Source organism: Rhea pennata, chromosome 5 (assembly GCF_028389875.1).
Source record: "Rhea pennata isolate bPtePen1 chromosome 5, bPtePen1.pri, whole genome shotgun sequence".
Taxonomy (NCBI): domain Eukaryota; kingdom Metazoa; phylum Chordata; class Aves; order Rheiformes; family Rheidae; genus Rhea; species Rhea pennata.
Window position 1 is genome coordinate 25,750,406 of NC_084667.1, and position 16,873 is coordinate 25,767,278.

Sequence of the window (16,873 nt, forward strand, 5' to 3'; positions counted from 1 at the left end):
AGTTACCAGTTTCACCCTTCTAATATCAGTTTGATTGCCTTTGTATGAAGGTAACAATACAGAGGAGTGTAGGAATTCCTGACAAAACAACCACAAAAAATCTGAAACTCAGATAACCAATGTTAGGATTAACATAAGACAAGCAATTCTGTAACATTTAAGTTTTTTTTTTCCATGTACTATAAAGACACTTTATAGTAAACAAGCTATAATGACAAATGTATACAAGCAATGAAACACAACAAGATCTGTGACAAAGTCTCAAGAAAAATACACAGTCATCTAGAAAAGAAAGTGCTGCTGCAATGTCTGTTAGGGAAGGTGGGGCAGAGAAAAGGTAAGTATGCACACACAAAACCAACCTACTCCTCCCAAAGTAGTTCTCTGGTTTCTCTGTGTTCTTCAACATCTGTACAAAGCAGATAGGACCTTTGTTTAGGGTCCCATAAAGAATGGTAGCAAGTCAAGGATGCTCACAATGAGGAAACTGTGTGGTAACACAGCTTTTTTTCATTACTATTCTTACCCTCGCACTGCTGGCTATCAACCAGATAATCTCCAAACCACATTTAGTTAGATATATGCTCTTGTTGCATTATTAGGTCTTCTTTAGGATTAGTAACCTTTCTCCTCATCCAGTATGTTGATGTCTTCACACCCCCCCACCCCGCCACCCTCCCCCCAAAAGAAACAATTTTCTAATAGGTTTACAAGAGGGTTAACAGTCATTAAGGATCTAATACCAGACACATTTCCTTACCTCTAGAAGTAAAGCTACAAAGAGATTGACCCAAATGACAGAGGAGATCAACCACCAGGCTACAAAATAGATCTTTGCCCACCTGCAGATCAGATGAAAAGACAAGGAATAAATAACATAGACAGTAAATAACCATAGTCTGAAAGCAATTGAAGAAAGCCAGGAAATCACATTTTTCCTTAAAAGTTAATAATACTATCTTACTGATCTAAAGGATAATCTGGAACAAAAATCCTAAACCTTTCATTAAGCTAGCCAAGAAGATTCTCTCCCCACTGCTAAATATAGGTCTAAAGGGAAAGAAAAACAGTCTAGGAGCCTGGATCAGAGTAAAAGATTCATCTAGCCTAGCAGCTTCTCTCTGACACTAGTCAAATACAGAAGCATAGGAAAATGCATAACAACATGGCAAAATACCTATGAGACTCCCTCCAAGTAGTCTCTCAATCTCCAATCATATGTGGCTCAGAGATTTCCTGAGCTAGAGGTTCTCATTTCCATTCATTGCAGATCCCAACGGATTCATCTTTCTTGATTTGCCCAGACTTCCCTAGACCGCATTAAACATTTACCATGCACAATTGCTCGCAGAAGGGCACTCCACAACTTAGCTACACACCCTGAAGAAACACTTTCTTCTATTGGGTTCAAACTGCTAGCTCCAAAACACAGGGGAACTCATGACTTCTCAGAAAATTAAATAGCAAAACTCCCATTAAGTATTAACCATGCAAGTAAGTATCACTGGAAAACAACTAAACTCAGAGGCTATCTGATTCAAATATTCCCATAAAATAAAATACAAATGAAAAACATCTCCTAGGTTCTAAGTCTACAAAAAATTATTCATTCACAAAGAAAATACAAAAGCAGCTCAAAACTGTTACAGTGATTCACTAATCTCTCTTCCATGAGATAGGCTCTTCAGTAACATCTACCCACCCCATACATGCCACAAATCTATTTAGAATCCACTTTAAGTGATTCAGTCTTCTCTGGAAGATGACGACTACCCAGCCAGTTTCCAGTCCCTTCTAAACATGACCACAGATTTTGTGACATTCAAGAGCCTGAGCAAGTATCAAGTTACATGAGCTAAAGAATGTCCATAAAGTATTAGCTTTCCTAGCTACCTGAGTTGACACAAGACACAGGTAAGCAGAACTCTTCTTACAAGATGGTAGGAATTGTGTTGTGTAATTCTTGTTCATTCACTTTACAAGTTAAGAGGTATATGTCAGTATTACTACTGCTACTTACGGACTTGAATATCTTGAAAATGCTTCCAGAAAAACTTGCCAGTTGTTCACCACCATCACATCCCAGAGGGTCACCACTGCTGCCTAAAGACAACAGAAATTGAGTGGCTACACCACATACTTAAGAGACTCAGAAAATGAGGGGAAAGGGAAAGCAGAGAGAAAGAAGGGAATGGACTTCTTCTATTATCAGACTCACAGCAAAGTCATCGAAGTTGTTTGGCCAATATTCCAGCTGCTCGTAGGTCCCACACCGCAGAGTGCCATTACCAGATGTTGTATTCACAATACTATGAGATAATTACGGTCTCACATAAGCAGAGCTTTCTATGTACTATACTGTAGAAGTAAGGAGTTTGTTTTGCTTTAAGTACCTTTTATAAAGTTAAGTACCTCATGTGGGCAGAAAACATGCATAATAATTCGAATAGTTCAGATCAACAGAGGGATAAAATGTCAACCTTGATACAAGCATTTCTGCAATTTCAATACAGTAAGAAGGAACTGAAAGTGTAACTAATAAGGTCTGCTCTATTTGGTATTAAAGGAAGCACTACAACAATAAGAACCACCACAAACTACTCGGAAGCTCAGAGATACAGATGCTTTACCTATGACAAATTAAAAATACACTACAACAGCAGAGTGTACAGAAAGGAGACAAAGACAGGGGCATTTAGTAAACATTTTAGCAGCATAAAGTCAGAGCTACAGTAGCATTTTGAAAAATTAAAATAATCTTTCCAAATACTTATGCTCAGAACATTACCTGATATTCCCAACAGGAACAACTGCACCTTTAAATAACATTATGCCAGTTATAGCAAATGCATAGAAAACCACCTGAAAAGAACATACATAAATATTAGTTCTGACTATTTCTACAACTAAACAAGGAAACAATGCAATTACATTAGAAATGGAATTTGTTAGTATCACAGGTGAAGGAACATGGTTAAAAACAATTCCAGAGGCTAAAGTTAAAAATACTTCTCAAAGTGTGCACACTTTTTCAACATTTGCTCTTACTTTTTAATATTCTATTTACTTTTCAGTTAAAATGCATTAAATCATTTTTCTTTATGCTCTATTTTACTGTTGTTTCTCAAAATGCTGATGTTTAACTATTAACACTGTAGTAGAGATCTAACAAAAAAGCCCATTACCTATCAGTGTAAGAAGTCTTCAGATGTATAGGGAGCTTTCTGCAGTTTTAGATTCAGTGAAAATAAGCTTTTACAAAACTTAACTGAATGACTAGAATAAACTAATACAATATATTACATCCGTAACTTTTGGAAAAAAAATAAATTAATCTATAAGTAAATGTTTCAACAGCACAAACCATTTTGGAACTTTGGTCTCCTTTACTTTTTAGGAATACAAACCACTTTTTATAAAGAACTGGCTTTCACAGTCTTCAGCAGTTGCCTCAGTGCTTTAACAAGTTTTATTTTAAAAGCAAAGACTGTTCCAGACCTACAACTTTCTTACTTCTCGGAGTAAAGAGCCATTTGCCCAGGACTGCTTGAAGCAAGGTGAGTTTTCTAATGAAAGTGTCACATTTCTCTATCTTGCTACTAAACAGTCCCAAAAGGGGGCACAGGAGGAGGGGAAAAGAAACTACTCTGAGCTGTAGAACCACAATACCCTAAAAACACTACCAGAGAAGTTGAAGCTACCATTCCACAGCTTACCAGAAGATGGAGCATCTGCCTCGACAATAATAATCAATTTTATTGTTTAACAGAAAATATTAAAACTAGAACATGCGATACCTGAGAAGTCAGCTAAAAAGAGTTACATAAATTTATCAGCATATGCTCTGTACTAATATTAGGAAAGATCTTTCTGCATCAGCCAATAATGGTGTCACACTTCACTATGGTAAAAGCTCAGTAAGTGTCTCCTTAGCCTCAAGTAAAAGCAAATTAAGTTAAGGGAAGTGGCAAACACTTTGCTTAGACTGCAAGCTCTCTGCCAGAAACTTGCCTCACAATTGGTACAGGACTACTATTCACACGCCTGGCATTGAGTGATCTGCAGCAGACACTTAAACCACTTCAAAGGCACTATGTGAAAGCACCATATAGACAGGCTGCGACTCCACACTGAAATGCCAAAGCTCAACTTCTAAAAATAAAATCAGCATATACTAGTCTCCTGTCATCCTAGTTAGGTCTGTCAGGAAGGAAAAGAGCTTCCGGAAGAACACTGTAGCACACGTACAGCCTTGCCACTAGCAGCATTGCTTTGGGGTCCTGGTGCCAAACCCAATCAAGGTCATCCAAAGATTACTCTCTCGGGCCTCTGCCATACAGGCTCTGTCAAGTTCATCAGCAGCAATGTCAATAACTGCCTCTCTCACCTATCCATCATGCCACCCTACCAGCCTATGACAGGAGCGACAAGCAAATGTATGCTCCTATAGCCTTGTGTACTTACTCAAACAAGAACTGGCAAAATTAACAGACAAAGTCAAAGCCTTTACACAGCCAATTACACTGAATAATCACAAGGCAAAGTTACATTTTCCATGATGGTTTTGGATGGACATTTAATTTATTTATTTTGAAGAAGTATCAAAAGTTTTTCATTATATTAAAGCTGGTCCTACTATCTACTGTTTAAAAAATAAGTTTATACAGTATCAGTACTTAACTCATGCTCCTAAGATATATTTTCACTGCAAAGACTACTTCCCAGTCTGTGCACTCCTAAAGCATTTTTCAGTTTCAAGGGGTGCTCCCAATAGCAAGTGACATAGGCAGCAGAACAAAGTCGTAACCAACTTATCTTTGCCCAAACCATCATTTTTTTTTGAAGTTGCAACATAAACCTCTGCAGGCCACAACTTATAGCCCCTCCCTAGAAACAGTTAAAAGCAGAGATTAGTATGACAAAATCTGATATTCTGGGTAAACTGTTCACTAAGAAAGTTGTTGTTTTGATATACTGGAAAAACTTCTTAGAAAACATCTAATACACAACAAATCCTGGTCTCTAAGCATTACTTCTATTTAAGATACATTAAAACAAAAAAAAAAACAACCAATAACAAAAATTTTCTCACATGCTATGTCAGGAAGATATAGTTGCAAAGCCAGAAACGCAAGAGTTAGGAAATGCAGAATCAGTAAGAGTAATGGACATCATGCATTCTGATCCAGCTTTTGTTTAGAGTATATGCTCTACACCCCAGACACAGGATCACAGAGGCTTCCTAAAATCCTCATGTCCCAACATGTTATCTGAAGACCTTCTCAGCAAAACAGTTTTAAAGTTATTTTTAGTTATTTAATATAAGCAAGCCAAGGTAAGGAAAACAAGGCTACTTTTATAACCAGATGAACTCTTCCTTGAAAACAGAGTATCAGCCTGAGGCAGGTACTTCGAAGGAGACGTTTCAAATACTCTTTATGGGTACACCTAAAGAATAAGTGACACATTAGGCATTTCCACCCATAGTCGTGCACCCATTATTGCTGCCCATAACAAAACAGTAGTTTGTTGCATCTTTGCAAGACATGCTCAAAGAATTGGCAGGCTATTGTGATTGCTACTGTTCCTGCAGATTCTCATCCAAAGACCCTGGTTTACTTTGTTGAAGATACATCTGTATTATATGGCATGCTATCCAAAAAAAAAAAAAAAAAGTGGCTGGGAGGTAGAGGGGAAGGTGACAATCTTGCATTATGACTCACCATCAGAATTCCTGCAAAGGCTGTCAAGTTTTTTACCAGATCCAGCAGTGTAGTCACTACTAAAGCCATGAACTAAATAAAACAAAGCAGAATTTTTTATGTATTACATTCAAACTTCCAAGCTTTATCAAGTTACTTTTACTAAAAGGATATAAAAAAATGCCAACTAGGCAATGATGCACATCTAAACACGATCACCTTTCACACAGCTATACTTCCTTGAGGTATATAAAACTAATGAACACTCATTTCCATACAGGCACATTATGACATATTTTATGTACAGACTGGTACTGTAACTTAGAGATATTTGCACAGTGAAGCTATAACTGTAAATCAAAGCAGAAATGCCCAACAAGTGACCCACATGCTTTCTAGCTGATACTTTTCACTGACATTATGATCTCTAATTACATGAGCTGGATAATTATGCTTAATTAACTAAAATACAAGTCCTGTACCTGACATGAATCTGGGCTTAGGTTTCAAGCAAGTCTAAGGGCAAGACTGTAACAAACAAACTCCTCAAGTGATTTCCAACTCAAATATGGGTATTCTGGAACCAGATTCAAGTTTTAACTTAAATAGTGAACAGAAAAAAAAAAAGGAGTTCTTTCCAAATAACCCTTTGCATGACCAAAAGGTCTGGCAATATCAAGCAAGAGGAAGCCTACTACTTCCCGAGTATATATGTTTTCAGGGACACTCATCCATTTGAAAGTGGAGCCCAACACAAGGTTTACAAGTATTTCTGGATGCATTTCTCTACCCACTTTAGAATACTAGCATCAGTTGCAGTGAGATCAGCAGAACTTCCCTGCCATCTCAATAGAGAAAAATATCTGAAGGGAGAGTGAGTTAGTGACAAGCTGTATGAAGGTCTGCACAGAGAGCCAGAGCCAAGATTCCTGAGTTATAACCCCACTCAGATGCAAAAGAATTACAACCTATTACATATTATTCTAAGAAGCTTTAACAAGATTTTATCATTCAACTAATAAGGAAATTAGCAGTGTGGAGGAGAAAAACAAACACCTTCATATTAGGAATAATCCGCAGAAACCTGAACACAATTAACATGTTCACCAGTCGAACCATATCCCACAGGGATAGCAAGCCCATCAATTCAGGTCTCCTAGGAAAGACAAAAGAGTACAACAAGTAAGAGAAGCAGCCCATGATAGAATGACACAGTTAAAGTTTCTGGGCTACAGGTAGCTGCAAATTCCCCATAACTTTTGGTTAACATATATGCCATTCAAAGTTTTGTGAAAAAGAAAGTTTTATATCCATAGGTGACTACTCCTCATAACCTGTGACTCACCAAAATAGTATAACTAGTCTTGGGCCCCCCAGCAGAAGGGCATTGATCAACTGGGTGCAAGGTCAACAGAGGGCCAACAAAATGGTCAGAGCATGGAACAGTTCCCCTGCCATAAGAAGCTGAGGAAGTTGGACTTGTTCAGCCTGGAGAAGGAATGGCTTTGGAGGGACCTAGCTACAGTCTTACAGTATCTACCAAGAGGTCCTGAAGATGACAGAGCCAGGCTGTTCACAGTGGGGCATGGTAGGAGGACAACGAACAATGGGCTTAAGTTGAAACAAAATAGGCTCACACTGGCTATAGAGAAAAACTTTTTAAACCATGAGGACAGTCTAACAGCAGCAGAGGTTGCCCAGTGAGGTTGTACAGTCTTCATCATTGCAGGTTTTTAAGACCCAGTTGGATAAAATCTTGAATAATCTGGTCTGATCTCACAGCTGGTTTGAGCTAGACTAGTTTGACTAGAGACCTCCTGAGGTCCCTTCAAACCTGAAATATCCCATGTACAATCTGTAATTGGTATAAGCAAGTCAATTAATTTACTCAACAGGAATCTCACCTACAAGGAACACTAATGACTGATGACGAAAGAGATCTTAAACATGCATATAACGCTCCTCAAAGTGTATGTTTGCACTAATGCACCTACGTAACTGGCTTTCCTTCTTACAGTGGAGCTCCAAAGAGAGTCCCATCAGAAAACAAAGCTAAACAAGATTATTGCTATAGCGAGATACTTCAGAAACTTGCTAGCTACACAAAGACACCTGTACTGTAAAATACACCTGTATTAATTCTTCAGGATGTGTTTGGCTGAGGATAGGCGTCAAAGAAAGCACTAGGCTAACAAATTGGCTTGCTAGCCTTTTTCCTTACGTATGTATTCTACAAGCAATATGCATACACTTTAAATCCCAGTCTGAGTTTTGGCTGATGTTTACATTGACACACTGGGTGCTTTCTTGCTGGGAATGCAAGTGCATGGTGAGGTGGAAAGGTGATAATGCAAAACTCCTTGGTATGGATATTTCTAAATCATGATTTGAACCACAAAGATACTCAACTTAAATCATAAATTGTTAAAAACACTGCATAGAAAGGATATTCTAGCACAATACTAACATCTTAGCACTGCCATGAAGATACTACATCTACAGAGCAAAAAATTATCTACCAGCATACATTGTAAGCAGCATCAGGACTCAGGATGACTAATCTGGACTGTAATCTGTTCGCAGTGACTGACACAATAAGGATTTAAGTAGTTTTACTGGTGCATCTAGATAGTGGAAAAAACATTCTGCATTCACGAATCACAGGGCAAGATCAAACCCAAATATAGTCAATTATAAATCAGACAGGGAGTCAATCCCATTAGACTGTAAACAACTAACATCTTTATGGCAAAAGACTCATTCAATATCATTTCTGAGTGATAGGAAACTCAAGAAATGTTCAGAACTAAACCAATTTCTAGTGATAGCAGCTACATGGTCTCTTTACAGATACTAGTATAAATTAAGACCACCTCTCTGTTACAACATAACAAAATTACACAGCAAGGCAATATTTAAGTACTAGTTAGCTTGTGTGAAAACATGAAACAAGACTTCAATCTACAGTGAGGGTCCTGGTTGGTTGTTTGGAAGTCCATATAGTTAGGCTTAGAGACAGTCTGATACTGAAACATTTCAGGTTAGTAGCTGCTCCTGCATGTTATATCAAATTTTCCCTCTTGCACTTTTTGGTAAGTGTGGGTCTGCCAAGGCATTACTCTAAATTAGATTTCAAGTAATACAAATGCATCCTAGCCTCTAGTAACTACAAAGATGAGAGAACTTTTCCTAGGTTTGGTAAGTTATGGATCATGCTGACAATTGTAACATAATGACATGTGTGTGCACGCACACGTGTGTGTACCTGTACATACACTGTGTTCATATATGTGTGTGACATATCATCTTAGTCTACCCCCAGCACCCAAGAAAAGTACATTTCATGGAGAATACATACCAGCCAGGATGAGGAAATCCATATACAGCAAAAGTTGCAATCTCCAAAATCTTCCGTTTGGCAAAAAAAATTAAAACATTGTTTTGTAATTTAGAAAACAAAACCTATTTAAATTTCTTGTCAGGAAACATTCTCAAGAGCTTTAAGTCACTAATTTGACTCACTTTAAAACTTTGAAATTGCCATAATAGACTAGAAATTTCTCAAATTAACCTAATGTACACACCCACCTCAGTGGTAATACACAGAAAGAAGTATAATCAATTACACTACATTTCAGTATGGCCTCAGTTGCCATACGAGCTTCAGACTTTTACCAAACAGTAATAATAAATTCATCAAACAATAATTCAACTTCTGCTACTTTTCATCCAAAAAGCAAAATGATCTCTTACTTCATAAGAGGCTCCCTTACATGATGATTCTTCTTTCAGAACTGAACTTCCCCAAATAATGTTACAAGGCTACTTACAAGAAAGCTCACTTTTCCAATTTCAAAAAGTCTACCTCCAAAAAGGCAACCCTAGGAGTACCATCCATCACCTTCATTATCAAACAAGATCAAGCCACTGAAAGCCAGAACACTGGCTATAGTAGTTTAATGCAGCACACAGAAAAAAGTTTAAAACAAACAAACAACAATTCTACTAGCTCTTCATCAGCCTAGATACCAAATCCAGGAACACAGAAACTTACCAGGAGAATTACAGTCAGCAGGCCATCAAATCTATTGCTTGGGTAAGATAAGTATCTTTTTAACCCCATTGCGAAGATTTTCAGCAACATTTCCAGCAGATAGCACAAGATGAAGAAACAGTTGATAGCCTTTACATTAAAAATAAATAAATAAATAAAAGTAGAATTAAACAAACACCTCAGGGAACAGCAATAACCATAGAAATAGGAATGCACCTTACCCCCAAGAAGAAGTCATCTCTTTCAGAAGACTGTTTATCTGCATCCATCACCAAAACCACCTTAAACAACAAGAAATTTTTTATGAACTTGGTGTTTTGCTGTTGCACAAAATAGATTTTTAAGCACAAGAGTAAGACAACCTGTTATACTATTACACTATTATATTCGCACAGACCTTAAGTAGCTCAGAATATATTCCTTAGCTGTAGATACTCTCTTAAGATTTTGCATGATTAAAGTATGCTAAACTTGGACATCTGTAGCAAAAAGTGGTTTTCAGAACGGAGACTAAAGAACAAAAACAGAACTGAAATTCACAGGGCGTGGAAAAATATAGATTTGCTTGGTATGTTGCTACCAAGGAACCTCCTTTTATCCCTATCACTTGACTCATAAATCATCTCTTGTCAGTAGCAAACGGAAGTGTTTAACAAACAAACAGTCATCATATACATAAATCCTTTACTTACACAGATAGAAATAATGTTTGCAAGGGCTACAACATTCCCCAAGTAGCCAAAATAAGGATGACCAAAGACAAATTGCATTTTCTGCATAAAATGTGATCGGTACTCTGGACTAGGAGGGTGCTGAAACAGAGTACAAAAGGTTTGCTGAGTTATTAAGCACAAGTACTTCAATAATGATGCAGGAAAAACACAATTTCAGAATAAAGAAATAGGGCTGTTTAAAACAAAACTTCAAGGCCACACACTAAGTTTCACAACATAGGTAGGTGCTCTCTAGATTTGCCTATCACTAGCCAAAGCTCATCATTATTGAATAGCAAATAGGTTGGTGATATTGGCAAAACACAAGATAATATCCAAAAAGTGCAGCAACTCAACTTCTCCCACGCCCCAAGCGGGTAAACCAACCAATTTTACACATCTCTTCCCCATATTTATCTTCCTTAAGAGATTCAAAAGTCTTAGTTCCATTCCAATGTGGTAAACTACTTCCAAACCCTTGCAAAATGCCTTGGAAGTTGAGAAGACCGTTTCCTGCCCACCTTCGAGTAAGCAATTAGGGTTTCACATTTATGAGGGGAAATGCATTGCCTGTATTTAATATAGGACTGTCATGGCAAGACAGCAAATGTGTCACAATTCATTGGAAAACAATTTCCTACAAACATACTTCATGTTATTTGTCTACAACACTTTCCAGAAATTGTATGTTGCAAGCCTAAATCATCTTCCTTTCTTGTAACTAATATTCCTATTAGATAAAATAAAAAGGCCAAAAATACACTCACAATACTTACTTATTTTGTCTAGCCAAGTAATTTAGAAATGCTGAAAGAAAGAACAATTATGCATTTTGCACATTTAGCATTACCTGGCATTTCCAAACTAACTCAATAAAAGCCCCAAAGGCAATGCCATCAGTGACTGTATGAGCAATTCATGAACAGTTTAAAATCAATGACAATCTATCATATCTTCTGTTAAAAAAAATTGTAAATCGTTTAATTTCATGCCTCTATAGTATCATACTATAACTTATTTTTGTTCAAAAACTTATGGTACTCCATGAATAATTGTCAGATACATACTTGTTTAATAGCATCCTTGTCTAGTTCTTCAAAGAGCTTCTGAAACTGGGCAACTGACAGTTGATCACAGGAGCATGTTTTAAGTGACTTCACATGAAAGAAGATTTAGATCAACATCTGCGTTAGATATATTTGCAGACAGTGCTAATAACCTCAGACTATCTTTTAAAAAAATGGGGAATGTAATACAATCTACTTCAAAAAGTATTAAAGCAAGCTTCAGCTTGGCTTCATCAGTAACATGCCACATGACTGTAGGATTTGTCTTGCCCTTTCAATTTTCCCTCTCTTGGATCACATGCCTTTTAAGAAGGAGCATACTCTTAGTACACTCTAAGTGTCTAATTTTAGTCTCATCTAGTATTGCCAATTGTATGTTATGACCCACTGTTCTAGAGACATTATTATCTGATAGGATTAAAATATTTTACTGATTGTAATATGAAGACGACATTTTCATAGCATACTACTAGAGATCAGCCATGATAAATACTAACTGCAAGTACAGTACATGTACTGTATTTAAATATCTAAACAATCCAGTGGACAACTTGGCATTACTACAGAGCAGGGTGTTTATCTTCAGGTAACTTTGTTTACACAACCCCTGTCACAGACAATAATGGACAACATATATGTCACACATACATCTTCATTCCACTTCCAATCTTCACACTGGAGTCTGCCAGCTGCTGGCATTCTGTGACTATGAGCTTTAAACTAGCATTACCTTTGGGCAGAAGTTCATACAATATACATTTCCAAAAGCTGCTGCAAGGAAAAGCTACTGAAATCGTGTTCTTAAAAAGCAATGTTACTTTTGGATAACAACTTTTCAGAAGGAAATCAAGAATCTCTGCATCTCATATCTCTTATTAGGGATAACTAATTTCTTTAATCTCTGAAAACTGTGGTATGAATTGAAGCATTAGAAAAGTCTTAACTCAAAACAAAAGCACTCTTCCTGTAGCCTGACAAAAGTCTTAATACTAAAGGGAAGAACACAGCTGAATCAAATGAAAAAAAAGTCATTTTCAAATGGTAGAAGGGAGCTCCTGGAGAAAGCAGCTATAGACCAGTGAGAGGTGTGTTATTTCTAGATAGAAAGTACAGCAAATGAAAAATTTGGCTCTGCAAAATAGAAGTCTTTTCATTATCTTTCACTTCTCTACAGGGGAATGTCTTCTGCATCACCACAGCTGAAGAAGCAGCAATTATAAAGATTAACGTTTGGCCTCTGAGAAGATTTGAGAGCCACAAGTTCAAATGGTCTAGTTATTAGTCTAAATCACTGCACTTTTAAACAGCTTCTCTTTTCATGGTAAAATCAGGACAGTTTTGAAAAACTGTTCAGAACACTGATCCAATTCAATGAGTTTAATGACAAGACTGGATAAACCAAAATAGACTGTTGCTACCAAGGAACCTCCTTTTATCCCTATCACTTGACTCATAAATCATCTCTTGTCAGTAGCAAACAGAAGCGTTTAACAAACAAACAGTCATTATCTCTCAATCCTGCTTTCCAACAGAGACGACTGTGCATTAGTCTTTAAGCAAAAGTAGTTTGCAGTTCAAAGCCATTTGGATAGTGGACTAGAGACAGCTTGTTTCCAAGACCAAAACTTAAATGGACACTGAGCTGAGCCTCCATTCACACTCTTAAATGAAGCAGCATGAGGAAGCTTGAGCTGAAAGCTACAATGCTTATATCTATGCTGTAATTAAGGGCACTTCAGTCTCCACAGCTGTTGCACCAGAAGGTTTGAGAGTCACCAATGTAAACATTAAGAAAATTCAGTTCTTACTCTCATGATGGCTTGCTTGCAACGAGAATCCATTTCAACATTCTGCAGCACTTGAAATAAGTCCCCAGTACTAACATACAACCTATTTAAAAGAAAACACGATTGGCTTAGATACCCCAGAGTAGCAACTGTCTTGATGACCAAAAAAAAAAGGAAAAAAGAAAGAAAGAAAAAAAAAAGGCTGCTCCAAATGCAAATCTCACCTTTCTTCCCTTTCTCCCCATTCCAAAAAAAGCAGATAAAATAAAATTAGAAGTAGAAATAAACACAAAATAGACCCCATAAAAGTCCCAAAGAGAATTTCAAAAGCATGTTACAAGCACCGTGAAAGAAGAAAAAAAGAAAAGAAAGGTAGGCAACAAACTGTCATTTCCCCATTTCAGTATCCTTGTCAAATATATTAAACAAGAGGACCAAGAAACTTAGCTACGGTTGTAACATCCTCACTTACTCTTGTGCCTTAGCAGCAGTCTCTTTCAGCGAACAAAGTACTTCAAATGCAGCCCGGATTCCTAGTCGTCTCCTGAAGAGGGAGGACTGAACCGATTTCTGCACAGTAGAAACACCAAAAAAGAATGAACTTACACAACTTAAAAGAAATCCAACTAGATGAGATGAATGAAAAGACCTCTCTAAATTATTTACCCAGTCCTCAGATAAAACCTATTGCAAGCCTCAGAATGGGCCCTATCTGTACAAATACAAATAATTTTTTTCAGGAAAGCAAGATACTGCTTTCCTTCTCCCTCTTCCAAAATCCCCATCATTAGACACTACATTTAGTTGCCCAGATACTGTATCCCATCAGATAGGCACTCTACATTTTAAAGAAATTCCACTAAAACATCAAATCCTGAAATCAGAGAGGCCCATTCCTACCAGAAGGACTTGGGGAAGAACAGGGCTTCCTCTCTTCCCCTGCAGAATTAAGACCTCTGGTCAGCTGATAAGCTGATTCTCTGTCATCCCCGCAGAGCTGTGATTAGAGATCCAAGTAAGAGTTGCTAACCCTCAGCTCCTTCCAAGAACTCTGCATAAATAGAAGGAAGGAAGAGAGCAAGCAAGCCGGCAAGGGAGCTTGAGTAAACACCAGGGTCATGGTAATTGTATGCCTGTGCAGGCATACTTTCAGGACAATGGCATCAGCAAAGTTTGAATGTTCAGAAGCAAATGTATATCATTACAAATAGACAAGAGTTAAACAGCTTGTGATGCTAACAAAATACAAAGGTCAGATCCACCTTTTTTTTTTTTTTTTTTGTACTTGAATTTTTCAGAGCAATCACTTTCAGTATGCCTCTCAGCTACCTCCCTTCCTGGGAGTCAGATTGTGGCATACTCTCACATAAGGAAAAGGAAGAGAAAGAATGGACAGGAAGAAAGCAAAATACGTTCTTCTTTGCATATTTAAATGCCCCTCTCTCACAAAAGGGCGCAGGCTATTCCTCCCATTTAACACTGCCTAAGGCTTTACTGTCCAACAGACCTCACCCCTTCCCTGACCTTTACTGGAGCAGTTTCCCCTTCACTTTCTCCCAAGCCCTGGTCACAGCTTCTCTCTCCCATGTTCACTGCTCTAAAGGACTGATGGAATTCTACAGAACTATGTATAAATGGCACACAGGGGTAATTATATCTAACTTTCTTCAAAAATTTAACAAAGGGAAATAAAGGACATGAGAGAAAAACAGGTAGAATGAACTCACTGGGGTACTGCTGTTCATTCTAAGCTACAGATACCATTACCATATTGGTACAAAAGGAAGAAAGCAAAATCTGCAGCCTAGGGGTTTAGTTGCCTGACACAACGTCTGATTTTGCACAGGACAGCCAATACTTTGACTCAGTCTTATGAAAAATATTGCTGCTGAGCTGTGAAACTACATAAACTATACAGGAAGAAATTGAATAAACAAACAGGTGGAAGCAAACCTGTTGAAAAATTGCACTAACTCAAAGACTCAAGAGAAACTCCAACTCGAAAAAGCTAGAAAACTCAATTAAAAAAAAAAAAAAAAGTTAGAAGATGGCACTTCAGCAAGATCACAGCTCAGCCTGTTCTGAAGAGCAGGAGATTAACAGAATATTAGGGTAGGTACTAAAATGCTTGTCACAGTGCTGGTATATAGCTGAATGCTGGTCAGGCAGCCATCAGTCGGCGGGACAACAGTCAATTATCCTAACTGGTGTGTTTTATCCACTGAACTGTGATGCACTCGCCTGTTTTCTATTCGCTAGTGATATCTAATGATAAATCCAGCTTTGGAGATCTTCAGCTGCACCATGCAGGCTCCTAATCCTCCATCCAGTTAGTTACTACTTTTTGGTATAGGAGTGGGAATTCACAAATTTTATCTTCTTGGAGAACCTTTTTAATTGGAACTAACTGAAATGAACTTTCATTTGAATTAGTTGTCCCTGTTTCTTAGAATACTTTTGCCTCATTTCACAACAAGTCCTCTCAGACTGCTCAACTGCATCATCTCATCCAGAAAACAAAAGCACTTACACCCTTTCCCACCCAAAGTAAATTCAGATTACATTTTTTACATTGTGAAGACTAAACAAACTAGTGTAAGTAATTCAAAGCCTACAACATATATTGTCAGTAAAGGAGTACGAAATCTTGTAGTAATGAGTTCAAGACCAAGAAACTAATTGTCACCACAGATTTCACCTTCATTTGCACAGTTTGCAAAGTACACTTACTTCCTCAGCCATCACTTCTCCAATATAGATATATTGGGTTAAGAGAGAGAGAGAGAGAGAGAGAGAGAGAGAGAGAGAGAGAGAGAGAGAGAGAGAGAGAGAGAGAGAGAGTCTTTACACCACACATGCAACTGACACTCCCCAAAAATGAATGAATCACACATGATCAGGCATCTTCCAGAAGCATTACACCAATGACTCTAGCATCACATGGAGAGTAAGCACAGTTTCCTTTTATTTGAAAATGTTTGAAAATTAATATTAACAAGAAAAATTACTATACCAGGCAGCAATTCATCTTTATATCAAAGCACAGGAAAAAAAATAGGGGAAGAAAGATTAAGCAACAAAAGAGATTTATAGTTCCTTATTATCTTCTGCCTAAGCACTTCCAAAAAATCTAAGTCTTGAAGCAAATCAGCTGTTTCAAACTAATTACAAATTACGTCAAGTACCCCATAAAGATCTAGGCCTGCATAGGGACACAAGGAACAGACCATCATTGTGCTAGTTTTCCTCTGAAATCCCAGTTCAAAAGGCCAGGTACCCACATACAGACGGTTTATAGGTAACTACTTCCAGTAAAACCAAATGCAAGACTCAAATCTATCTTCCAGACAGGCAGACTGCCCTAATCACACTGTCATCTGTCATCATGCCTGCCACCCCAGTAAAATGACAAAACATGGGAGAGGTGTTTCAGTCACAATTTTTTTTTTTTTTTTTTTTTTTTTTTTTTTAATCTTCTCATACTGCTCAGAGAAATTTTAAGTGCTGTAATTTGGAACAATAGCTACTAAAATAGTACAACAGGTTCTCC

General features: G+C 37.5%; 1 protein-coding gene across 4 annotated transcripts in view; it reads right to left on the bottom strand.

The window, feature by feature from the left end:
• The window catches only part of TPCN2 (two pore segment channel 2), a 31,896-nt gene that overhangs the window by 2,571 nt on the left and 12,452 nt on the right, over nucleotides 1-16,873 (bottom strand). The window contains exons 11-23 of one of the 4 annotated variants that reach the window (XM_062576450.1): nucleotides 13,796-13,893; nucleotides 13,345-13,426; nucleotides 11,537-11,623; nucleotides 10,449-10,568; nucleotides 9,978-10,037; nucleotides 9,757-9,885; nucleotides 9,061-9,110; nucleotides 6,759-6,858; nucleotides 5,724-5,795; nucleotides 2,789-2,862; nucleotides 2,219-2,309; nucleotides 2,021-2,103; nucleotides 761-842 (exon numbers count right to left, since the gene is read on the bottom strand). In XM_062576450.1, coding sequence (XP_062432434.1) covers nucleotides 761-842; nucleotides 2,021-2,103; nucleotides 2,219-2,309; nucleotides 2,789-2,862; nucleotides 5,724-5,795; nucleotides 6,759-6,858; nucleotides 9,061-9,110; nucleotides 9,757-9,885; nucleotides 9,978-10,037; nucleotides 10,449-10,568; nucleotides 11,537-11,623; nucleotides 13,345-13,426; nucleotides 13,796-13,893 — 1,128 coding nt within the window. Of the gene's footprint in view, nucleotides 1-760; nucleotides 843-2,020; nucleotides 2,104-2,218; nucleotides 2,359-2,788; nucleotides 2,863-5,723; nucleotides 5,796-6,758; nucleotides 6,859-9,060; nucleotides 9,111-9,756; nucleotides 9,886-9,977; nucleotides 10,038-10,448; nucleotides 10,569-11,536; nucleotides 11,624-13,344; nucleotides 13,427-13,795; nucleotides 13,894-16,873 lie in introns of those variants that run through there. The other 3 variants (XM_062576451.1, XM_062576453.1, XM_062576452.1) reach the window with 3 other exon arrangements.